At 29.7% G+C, this 13,051-nt stretch overlaps 1 protein-coding gene across 1 annotated transcript in view; it reads right to left on the bottom strand.

The window, feature by feature from the left end:
* Positions 1 to 13,051, bottom strand: part of LOC113375336 — a 77,318-nt gene that overhangs the window by 34,697 nt on the left and 29,570 nt on the right. The window contains exons 3-4 of the mRNA XM_026615271.1: positions 3,331 to 3,433; positions 2,648 to 2,851 (exon numbers count right to left, since the gene is read on the bottom strand). Of these exons, the coding sequence (XP_026471056.1) occupies positions 2,648 to 2,851; positions 3,331 to 3,433 (307 nt within the window). The remainder of the gene's footprint in view (positions 1 to 2,647; positions 2,852 to 3,330; positions 3,434 to 13,051) is intronic.

Here is a 13,051-nt window from a genome sequence, read left to right as displayed (position 1 = left end):
ATATACATGCAATTTAACCAATTGCATGTATATTTATTGGACAATATATTTCTCTTACAATTATTCTGATCCAATATATTATTTTTATTTTTGTCGCGAAGGAAATGCCTTTATGCATCCCATACTGGTGTTTTGTCGGACTCAATACCGCTCTGTTATTATACTGACTAAAATTTCCGCTTTTCTCTTGCCTCTGGCCCCCACGGAAACTCGCCGTAGGCATTATTTATGGTGGAAGGAGACAGATATTATTTTATGGTGGAAAGATCTAGAAATGCTATAATTTTTGCTCTAAAATTATACTTCTCCTAATTTTTGCAATTTTCTTTTTTTTCCGAACATCGCAAGTCTATTTAGCACTTTGGTAGCAAATGTGACTATTACATTCCACGCAGCCTTAGTTGGCTGCATAAGTTTTACAACCGAATCTGGAGTAATTCTTCGGCTCTCTTCTACATCGTACCGTAGTGCACTAAATCGCGGGCACACGAAGAACACGTGCTCAGCAATTCTATTTGCAATAACAATATGAGTAATCCGGCGAGCTATCTTGCTTGAAGCGGTGTAGGTAGGCTCGAAAACAGCCGTGACCAGATAGAATTTACGTAATATACTCAATAGTTACATTTTTTATGCTTGTGATTTTGCCACACTTTGATATTTGGAATGCTACTATGCGTTCATCTCTCCTTCACTGTGACATCCCACTACTACTGCGATGTACTGAACTTGATAACATCACGATATTTTGCATATAAGAAATCGCCAACAAAAATGATCGGGTCACTCGAAACTCAATATTACAGATCAGTAAACGTGAACATTAGAAAATATTACCAAATCATGTGAAAAAGATCAAAGCTCTAATTTTTATAGGTGTTGTGATAAAATAGCACGATGCTAATGCATAAAAGACATCGAGATAATAAGTGAAGAAATATGGTTACCTTGTACATTTCATGTTAAATTTTTCGTGATATGTTAACAACTTTTGCATTTTAATTTGATGCAAAGCCTTAAACTATATTGTTCGAATCAACCTGAATTGTGAGTATAAATTAAGATGATTTTCAAATAATTTGACGGATTTCTGTTGAGATCGGCATATATACGAAATATCTGTAAACTTAGTGTTAAATAGTATGTGTAATTTTAAATCTTATTTAAATTATTCAGCGCCCGTCCATCTCTGATTAGTTTAGCTGCAAGATCTCGTTTCGGTTATGAAATAAAAAATATGGTTAAATAAACAAAAAAAATACTTTCGTTTCAAGTTACCAAATGTGATAACTGATTAGTCTTGAACAAATGGCTTTGTGGAAAAACTGAACCAAAGGACCAAATGTAACGAAATGCGCGAGAATTAGTAAATGTGGATTTGGTGCTGTCAATGGTTTATTGATGAAAAATGAGAGACTTGATATATAACACAAAGTGTGGAGACTTGAGATTGAAGCTGAGTAAGTTCTAACCTAATATTAAATATTTTTGCAGCAACAATCTAGTTCAAATATCGCTTTAAATAAATATAAAAAAGTAAGTAATGAAATTAATTTTTTGCAATTTCGGTTATGACATGTTTAGAAACATTACATTACTTTCATAGAGAGAATGTAATAGATTTCTTCGTAAACAAAACAATTTTCAAAAGGTAAATATTTTGTATGAGGGAGATGAATTGTTTTTAGAAACTTTAAGGTGCTCCACTATAAAAAAACTCGGAATCACTGTTTTATGTGGTTATACTTATTTAATTTTCTTTCGAGTAAGTAATCACTAATCACCACAAAATAAAAAATGAAAGTATCAAGATATTTTTGTGTTTAGGGAAAATGCGTGCAGCCGACGATTACGGATCTTCTGAGTCGAATTAATTCAAAATATTTATTCATTTGATTCTTATTGACAAGTAAACCTGCCGTTTTTTGAGAAAACTGCAAACAAAGGAAAAATTAAGGCTTCCTCACGTGCACACACATACTATTTTCAAATTCGAGAACGTAGAGAATACAATAAATTAGCAACTCAGATTTTTTGTAAAAACAAACTTCTCTTTCAGAAAGTTAAATTTAATCAATAGCAATGTGAATATTTTTTAACATAAATCAGTTAAGTGCAGTCTTCTGAGGTGTGTTTGTTCCACCAGCTTTCTTGCAAAGATATTTGAGTGGGCGGTGAACCTGTTTTGGTACTTATGACTATGTCCGGGAATTTTTTTCCTTGATAAAAGTAACTCCCAGTTTGTCGTAGAAAAGTCAGTTGGGAGTGCAATATGGTGCGTCGGCGATTTCCTTAAGCAAATCAACCAGAAACTTCCGTAGAATTGCGATATTTGATTGGTTGGCAGTACCACAATGCTGGATGCCATATGTCCGGATGGGTTTCAGAATTGATTTGTAGATTCGGGGGTTTTGTTTGACATCGACACTCAGATTTATGACCCAGCGGACAACATAGTTGTCTTCGTTTTTCTTCGATATGTTTACGCTTTAAACAAATGTAGAATTGACGGTCCAAATGGAGTCCCGAATATTTAACAGTGATGAGCATAAACTGTGTTATCATGAGACTGAAGTGTTATTGATTTTATCTATTCTAAAAAGTGCGAGTTGAGGTGCTTGATTATCGTGAAGCCTTTCAGGCGCACCATCCCGGTTATGTTTTCGAACTCCTCGTCACAATCGATGTAGGTAGGATCTTCAGGATCTTGAAGTCTCCTTTCTTTGATCTGGATCCAGATCAACTTGACCACATTGTAACGTGTTTCGGGTTCGTCACTGCCTATTAATTTGGCTAATGCGGGCGATAGACGATATTTCTTGTGGATTCCCTTATTTCGTGCAGCCCGTTTCTGCAAACATATTAATTATAAATAATATATATATATATATATACATATATATATATATATATATATATATATATATATATAGTTAGTTGAACAAAGATCAGAACTTATGGGTACTATGAGCTGTTGTAATAAATTTTGACTTTAAACAACGTTTGCAAATGACAACCCAAACAATTGTCCTATTTTTTGATTAATTTCAGTATTACATACTTATTACTTATTAAGCTTCCAGGTAAGGGCTATTTTGACCTAAAAACATATTGCTATAACTAATTTCAAGTGAATACCAAAGTAAGTAGTAAATGAAATCTAGATTTATTTATGAATATAATATATAATATTTGTCAATTTCATTCTAAGTTGCGTAGTCTCAGAAAATGGCTACCATACTATATTAATTTATCCGTATTTATGGAGATATTTTACTTGTATTGCTACATCTTTTTCATGAGTATATATTATTTTTATTTTTCAATTACCTTTTTTGCCTCTTGAAACAAGACTTCAGAAAGGGTAGTCGAACTTATCGACCGTGATTTCGCCTCCTTTCTTGTGCGTCTCGATACCATTGTGCCTGAACTGCTAAAATAATGTTAATAGAACTATAGTAGCGTATGGGAATACTATTTAAAATTCTATTATCTCATTATCATAATTTAATATGAAAATTTAAAATAATACAAAATTTTCTTTACTATCTGTGGGGTAAGTTATAGTAATCGCAAAAAGTCGAAAATAAACTTTTATAAATCTTTTCGTTTGCCTTAAGGACGATGCCATGCATCACTAGTTTTAAATTACTTTTAATATATATTTCATTGATATAATTGATGTTTGATAATCAAATAATGTAATAGCAAAATTACATTAGAAAATTAATATCGGATAAATTAGTAAATATTTCGCATAAATCGTATAAATGAAAGACATGTGAATAAAAAAATATCCATATCAAGTTGTAATGAAAAGAAATAAATACACTAAATATTTTAACTAAATTAAAACGGTTTGAAAGTCAAGTCAAATTAGATGACAGTACGGTATTAAATGTTTTACCATTAAATTAAAAAATCGAAACTTTATTTTTCGTTAACAAAAACTTTGCAGAAGATGAATGACATTTGGAATAGGCATAAAATTTAAAACTCGAAAAAAAATTAAAAAAAAAAACAAAATAAAATATTACAATACATTATGTGAAAATGCAATATTCTAATACGATTTTTACTTACATTTACTCTGTTTTCTTGGTCTTTATAACTATAAATTTAGAAAAAAAAATTGTAAAGATTTTTATACTTAAAATTTTGATAGCACATTTGTTTTGTGCTTGCAGCATACTATTATAATTTGAAATTGAAACAAGAAAAAAGTCATCATCAAAGTACGTCATAAAACAACTGTAAAATCCAGTATGCCAAATCTTTTTGGGCAAATTGTCAAACGAGTTCACTAACAACGTTTACTAATTGACTTTTCAGAAACATTTACTGAAATGAGTGAATGCATATAACGTATAAAATAAAACACCATTAGAAAGATTCAAAAATGTAGTTGAGTCAGTGCAAAATGCAACTTACTAGTTATCTACTCAAACTTTATTTAAATTTCTTAGAGTATTGAATAATTTGTTTTCATAAATTAATATGAGGTGCTAAAAGTTCCGTGAGTGGAAAGAAAATCTGCAAAATGCAACTTACTAGTTATCTACTCAAACTTTATTTAAATTTCTTAGAGTATTATAATTTTTGTTTTTCATAATTAATATGAGGTGCTAAAAGGTCCGTGAGTGGAAAAAAATATACAATTTTTTTTTGTTATTTTTAAGAATCGGGAGATAAACGGAAATGTATGAAAATGCCTAACAAAAGTATTTTCTAAGTTCTAATATCTGATAATTTGATATGCAAAATTCTAATGATCATATTTGACCTTCACAAAAATTTCATGAAATCTTTATTTAGCAACGTACACACAACTATTTTTTTTATGCCAACATATATTTAAAAAACGTAAAGATTGCAAAAATTTTCTTCCGTTATTAGTCTTTTCGATTGTGAGCGCTGTTGATCAGATGACAAGTTCTTAATATTACTTTTAATATAAACACAAAAATGAAAATCTTTACATATCTTTAGGTTTTAAATGTTACTGAACATTTTGACATATCATTATGTTTCAAATACATGTTAGCATACCTTAGAAAAAATAGATGTGTGTTCGTCACTGAATGAAAATTTGATAAAAATTTTGTGAAAGTCAAAAACAATCATTAGACCTTTAACACATAAAATTATCAGATATTATATAGAAACTTTAATAATACAAAGTTTGTTTTGGTTCCGTTCCAAGATTTATAATTTTATGAATTCACATACAAACAAATTTTAAGGAAAATTATTATCAATGATTGCAACATTCTTCAAATATAAAAATATTGCAAATAGTACACGTAACAAAATGTATTAAGGGCTCACACCACTGTAGATTTTTCGAACAACGAAAAAAAAATTTTAATCTTAAAATATACTTCGAACTTTTTAGAATAGAGGAGAAATATTTCATACCTAAAACTGTGATTTATACGTGCATACGTCACCAAAAGCGTGAAGTTGCTTAAAGAATGAAACTGTTTCGCCAGTCAGTTACTGTCAATTTATTACAAATCTTGAGCCAGCTATCAATTTAGATGTTAATGTCAACATCATTGATATAAGAGAATTTTTTTTCGCCATTTAACTCCTGAAAAACGCTTCAACTATTCACATTTAAACATATTATTCCGTTATCTTTTTAGATGAAAGTACTGCTGTTACTTTTTCTGATACAGCAGCTACACCACGTAATTGCAAATTGATGATTCTGTATATAATGTGACTAATAATGTGACAAGAACTGATCTTTTCAAGAGTTAAATGAAGTATTTGAACTTGCATATAAAGACTTCAACTTGTTTTAGCAATGCACGAAGATTGTTTGAAAAACAATTTACAAGTGATAGGTTTGGCTATGTATGCTTTGTGTGTAATAGACTTTGGTTTCAAAGTGACTTAAAAATATCAAATGATGCTCAAAAACAAATTCTTAATAATGGTTTTCTGAATATTGATTCAAATAATCAGGTTCGATGTCAAACTTGTCGAAAGGCGGGTAAAATTCCCACTTTGTGTAAATTTAACGGGTTTGTATTTCCACCTATACCAAATTATCTACCTACTAGATACTGTATCTGAAAGGTTAATTCCACCCGGGATGTGTGTCATGCAAATTAGACGATTGCGACATGCAAATAGACAATAATATTTGACTAAATTATAAATGTGCCTGTTGACGTTAATAATATGGTTAATTTATTACCTCGTAATATTGATGATGATCATTGCATTAACGTTCACATAAAAAAGAAAATGATTCATAGATCAAGCTATGTGCAGGGCTTGATAAATAAAACAATATAAAAGAATGGCTTCAATTTTTGAGGCAAAACAGATATTACAGCTGTTCAAAGAATGAGATTATATCACAATATTTGTTTAGGCTTTGTTTAACTTTGTGTGAACGAATATTATAGAATTTATTAATCAGCAATTACTTTAAACCCGATCATGTCATATTTCAAGTATGACTCTTATTCATTATTGTTTGTAAATATTATACATATTTTTAATGCAATCATAAATATATAATTTATAATTTATCATTATATAATGCGTAATGTTGACGTCACTAATAAATGTGTGCAATACGAGTGTTACCATATTACTAATAAACACTATTCAAAATTGTTACATGATGTATTTATTTTTACTTAACTTAAATTTGCTACTTTGTACAGTAGCAAATAAGTTTTACTTCAATCGCGTGTGATCCTTACGCGCACTCTTTTTTATATGTTAATTTGTGCATCAATTATTAACAAAGTACTCTCCGTCTCTTTTGTTGAAATTAACGATTTTAAATGAAGTGCTCGCCGAAAAGAAATGGCTAAATTATACATTTTTTTGGCTGCTACAGTGGTGTAACCCCTTAATCCATTTAGTTATTACAAATTTTAAGTCGTTCTCAATAAACTAAAATTATCTCAAGTTCAACTCTGACAAAGTTATTTTCGATGCCTTTCTCTGCAGTCATTGGTATTTCTAATTAAATCGAAAAAGTTAAACTCGTATTAGGTAGATACTATTTTGTATGAACTGGAATCCGTGCGCCCCTGTGTATCGTTGAAACTTTGCATATTGCTGCGCGGTATTAACGCATTTTCATGACGCAAATCCATAAAACTCTCGAGAGCTAATGAACATTATTTTTTATGATAATCGCCTCCAATGACATTTACTCACCTGCACAAGGGTTAATTTCGTGTATCTCGTGACATGAAACTTCGTCTCTTTATAGATGCGATACAATTTTAACCTAATAAAAGTTTATCACCTATATGTTATAGGATTATGATACTGCAACTCATTCGCGGAATTAGGAAAGGCACTTTTTGTATAGTAATCTTCTTTTCTATATGCAGAGGTTTCAAACCTGTTTTATATATATAATTTTAAGTCTGATATATAAGGTTTGCGTAAGATCAGTTATAATTGATCTCGGATAATAGTCACTTGTTAGTGATGTTTTAACTATTTTGGCACAATCAGTATAAGACTTTCAAATTGACGATATGTACAGAGAATTGGTTTTTGTAAATTCCACGTGATTTAAACTATTTTTTAGTTTTAAAGGAATGGATGCACTCCGGAAAACACGAGAACTTGGGATATTTTCTTATATTATAGATTTATTTATTTTTATTATTTAGATATATATTATACATTTTCCAAATTTAATGTTTTTTTTTATTGTTATAAAGTATTTAGAAAGTATAGACTTGATATTTATCATAAACAAATACTAAGCGAAGTATCTATTCCATAATAATAATAATAATAAATAAAAAACATGTTAAATGCTGCAATCGCTGTGGCTATAAATTAAATTAATGTGAGTAATACCATTAAAAACAAAGGTGATCATTTAAACACTGTTTAAATGCAATTTTTCAACATTTCAATATTTGTTTTCGTCTGCAATGTCTATACATCTTTTTTATACTTTAATACAAATTTTATACTAAATAATAGTATTAATTATATGAGCAAATAGTATTAATTTTTGCTATGACTAGTTTTTGCAATCGGCAAAACATCAGAATGTGGTATTGTAAGGTAAACATTAGAATATTGTTAAGGTGTAATTTAGATTTTATAAAGATGGAATATCTTAAAAAAGTATTTCTATAAGGATTCAACCAATTGGTATAATTTTTCAGACATAATTTTTTATAGGTATATGCTTTTATGCAAATTACTACCCTTTCTAACAGAATTCCAGAATATTACCTTAGCATAAAAACAATAAGGATAATTTAGACATTCATTTTGATCATTAAAAAATACTTATATCTTGGATAGCTCGTAATCAGCAGTTCACCAGATACAGTTACACGGCATCTATAATTAATTATCAAAACTTCTTTCTAATTCGGCTAGACAGCGGTTGCTTTTTATGTTTTGTGCTGTTTATTGTTGGCAAATGCAGAATTTGATAAAACGTATTTTGTACTTATCTGATTAAGACTAATGGTAATTAGCTATAACTTAAGTTCTTACATAAGTTTGTGTAGTATTTAACCTAAAATAATAAAAATTTTGCATCAATTCTTAATAGTCTATTTGAGAGATATTACATTTAATTATTGCATTTATGCATTATTTACATATTCCTCCTTTACTATGTACTCTACAACAAAATGTCTTGTATTTGCTGTGGATTCAGGCAGTTTTGCACATAAACTGCAACGTCACTCCTATGTTATTAAGCTGGGTCGGAAAGACCCTGTTATCTAAGATCATTTTTTTGACATTTGAGCAGCTTTTAGGTAATAAACTGCAACGTCACTCGTATGTTATGAAGCTGGGTTAGAAAGACCCTGTTATCTAAGATCGTTTTTTGTCATTTTTTCGGTTTTTAGGTTAGATTTTCTATCTGACAATCAGACAAAAACGCCTGACTGCATAGCAACCACATGGCTTTTGACAATATTTAGAACGATTTTGTATGGAAAGTTTTACATAACATAGCCTTGCCATTACTTTGGTCTGTTATGCGGCAGAATCGGCCCTTTGGTTGGAGTGCGGACTATCTTAGAGTTAATATTAAGAGCTAAAACTTTCAGATATTTTTCTTTATCATATTGGATGCAACAAAACTACTTTCCTCAAATAAAAAACAAAAACTGTGAACTAGCCTCATTTGTTTTGGAATGTTTTCGAATTTTTTAACAATTATGAATTTTTTTATGTAAACTAAACTACCAAGGTTTAGAATATAGAGTTTCTCTATAACGAGCAAAATATTGTTATAAAGAATATGTTATAAATAACTATCCTTTATTAAGTTTATGAAATGTATAAAGGATTCATAATTAATTCGATTTATAATGTGCCTACTCTGCTTTATTTAGGCAAAACTGTTAGCCTGTTATTTAGTTACCACTATTGATATTGACTGTCAATAGTTCAACAATTTTTCAATTCAACGATTTTGCGATCTATTTTCACATTAGCCTCAGTACACATACAGTTTTTATTGCATAATTTTATTCTATAAGTAATTTCAATTGCTATTTGTGAAGTCTTTTCATTTATTCATTTTCCTTTTATAAATATCTCGAATAACAGGACTTATAAAATCAGGTGACTATATGACCTAAATTTTCATTGGTGGCAGAACTAGTTTCTAGTAGTTGTATTTATTCATAAGCGGTTTACAATAACTCATCACTGTACCGAAAAGCTCTTAGACTAAATCCACGGATTTCACTCATCCCTTTTAACTTTGGTAATGGTTGATTAGAAATTAATCTTCAATAAGGATCAAACATTATTAATTTAACAAGAATAATATATGGCAATAGATGTTCTTGATATTTCATTATAATCAGTACTTTTTGTATTCCATTAAAAAAATATTAATTAAATTTAGAAAAATCAGTTGGAAAATTGTAAATACAAATGTTCAAAGTTTAACATGTTAGAAATTTATGCTAAATTAGCGTGAGTTCAGAAATAAAAATATTTTATATCTACAGATTACTATATTACTAATCTTAGCAGAGGAATATGGAAAATTAATTTAATTTTTTTCATTTTAACATAGTATTTACAACTGTCCATAAAGAACTTTCAATAAATCTTACGAAGATTTTAAGTAATTTATAAATAGTGGAAAAATGCACAGTTGCTCTTTTTATTCGTAATGAATTATATGACATAAGAATTACATGAAAGTTACTAAATATTTTTCCTTTAAGTGGTTATTCTGGTCTAGAGGCAAACAGATAAATCTACTAAAATAACTATAAATTTGAAAAATATCCTTGTGCACACATTAATTTAATAGTTAAACTTTGAAAATAAAATGAAACTTGTTTTTTCTTTATTCTAGACCAGAATACCCCCTTAAGTCATCGTACAGTGTTAGTTATCTAATTTTTTGTAAATTATTACCGTTAAAGTACCTAATATTATCATAAAAGATAATACCTAATTTGATTTGGAGAAATAATCACAGTAATGATAATAGAATTTATATTAAGCTTGTTCGTAGAATTTGGTACTTTCATATGAGTTTTTTTTTCTTCTGAAAATAAAGTGTTCTCAATAAATGTGGTGTTATTTGGAATATAATCTTTATATTTAAAGGAATTTTTATGGTTAAATGCATATACTCGTGTGTACCGCGACTAATAAAATAAGATCTTTGAAATTATTTTATATAATCATATTATAATAAAATACCGACAAAAATTTGAATCTATTCTTGCATCTGTCTTAAAAGTCTGTCTCGTACATTTAAATGCCAACAAAATATTTTATTTTTGATAAGTATTTTTTAAACCTTTATATATAGTATGTATAATTTTTATGGAGTATTAAGTTAAATTATTTTATTCACTAATACAATGTATAGGGTAGAGTGAGGCTTAATTAAAAGTCCGCGGGTAGAAAGGTTCATCACCGATATCTCAAAAACAAGTAAAGTTAAGAAGAACAATATTGAAATAGCATGAAATAATGTGTAACCAGACGTTTTTTTAATATCTTATAACTTTCATGTGTGTGGAGTGCAGCTGAACTCTTACCCTGGCAAAGGCGTAAACAATAAAACATATTAAAATTGTAAAATCAGTTAAAAGAAGTAATTTCACAAGAAAGAAAATAATAGTTTTTAATATTAAACTCTGCTGACAAATATTTGTGACCAAATACCGGATCAAGGTTATATACAGAGCTATTGGAACTCCTGGTCGCCGCACATGAGATAAAAAGCACCAGGTGACAATTTTTTGAAAACAGCAAAAAATACATTTTATACATTGATGAATTAGCTGGAAGTTTTACTGAACATAGTCAGATAGCTATATGTTTGATGTGTGTTATTTGTTGTAATATTATTTGCTTGATTTTTACAATATACTCGATGTCAAATTCGACCTTTGTGCCTCGCCTTAACCTTCATAAAAAAAATTACAATGGCTTCTCACGAATTGTCATATACAATGAAACGGTTCGAAATATGAGCCTGTTCGATAGTGCATTAGTAACTTATTCCACAACGCCATGAGATGTGGCATGATATTATTGACTCAATAATGATCTGTTAAACGAACGCTTAATATTAGTAATGCCTACATCAATTGCCGACTTCTAAAACATTTGAAAGAGAGAACTCTGTCGTTCGAATTAGCCGCCGCCGGTGCACATGAGTTGACAAGACATATAGGAACACGTGCAAGTAGTAGACGTCGCGTCTCCGCCGCCTCAAGTCGCGTCATGTATTTGCCATTGTAGTTGAACGATATGGAACATTGCGAATATGCATATGAAATACTCGTACACTTGTGATGTAATTGTTAGAGCGAAGTAAGTAACTTAAGTCGCATTCTGCCCCATTGTTTGCCGGTAGACAATTTTCTCCCCGCCCGACAGCCGCACACGGCGCTCGATTCATGGTCTAAGGGCGCTAGGGTTAATTAAATTCGGGGAGATTTTACTCGAGCTGCGAATCGCGCCTACTATATTTTCTTGTTAAGATTGCATTTATTAAATTTCTCCGGCTATGAAGATTATTATAATGCTGATAACGAGTGTTGTGCTGATTTTGAATTTTGTTCTTATTGCGAATCGCTGCCTTTATAGTATCCAACGTAATCGCATAACTTTTGGATATTTAATGAAAGAATCCGGATTTATTAATGGAATAATACATAATATATAGAGTAATACAGCAGTATCACTCCTACAGAAAACACTGCCGCAGCAAAAGGATTAAAAATATGTTAAAAATACGTAAAACAAATACATACCAACAATATATTTATGCGTATTCAAAGAAATAAGTTTTTGATATAATAATTATATTACAGATTATTTTGACGAGTTGTTAAACTTCAATCAATTTATGCATATACATTTGAGTATATTATTTGAATATTTATGCATATACATTTGAGTGGCATTCAAAGATAAAAATAGTACTTGATTGTTATCCGTAAACTGGTAGAATATTATTAGATCTTCTAACCAATTTTAGTAGGTGCCACCAAATGAACGAACATGTCTGTTCCTTACCATCAGACACTAAGTCGTCCCTTGGCGCCGGACATAAACATTTTGATAATTCTTGTGATAATTAACGTAATTTATTCTAATTATTTAATTTTGTTCTGTATGAGTGCTAACGGTCATTACATACCCCAATTTTTCGTATTTCCTAGTCAAAAAATGAAAATCTTATGATGAATGCTCCAGCTGAGAGCATCGGTGTGGCCCAGCCAAAAGGGTCGATAAATAGTGATTTTTTCTGCAATATCTAAGAATATTCGTCAAATACACAAGGGAAGTCATTCCAGAGTGTGGATACTTGGTGCCACTTTTCAAAATCATATTTTTTGTTACCAAATTTTGATCGATAGTATTAATTATTTTTTAGCAAAGGTTGCGTTTTTGTTAATTTAGTTTGATTACTAACTTTTGTTATCTAAAATAAGTCATAATTTAATAAACATTTCGTAAAATGTTTTTTTTTTATTTTATTATAAATAACTTTAGATCTCCAGCAACGGGGACTTCCTCTACATTATTTAGCCAA

The sequence above is a fragment of the Ctenocephalides felis genome, unplaced genomic scaffold, assembly GCF_003426905.1.
Source record: "Ctenocephalides felis isolate EL2017-DRISC unplaced genomic scaffold, ASM342690v1 CF-g0.4_SCAFFOLD_01886, whole genome shotgun sequence".
NCBI lineage: Eukaryota > Metazoa > Arthropoda > Insecta > Siphonaptera > Pulicidae > Ctenocephalides > Ctenocephalides felis.
The sequence above is the reverse complement of the archived record's forward strand: the minus strand, read 5'-3'. Positions and strand labels throughout refer to the sequence as shown.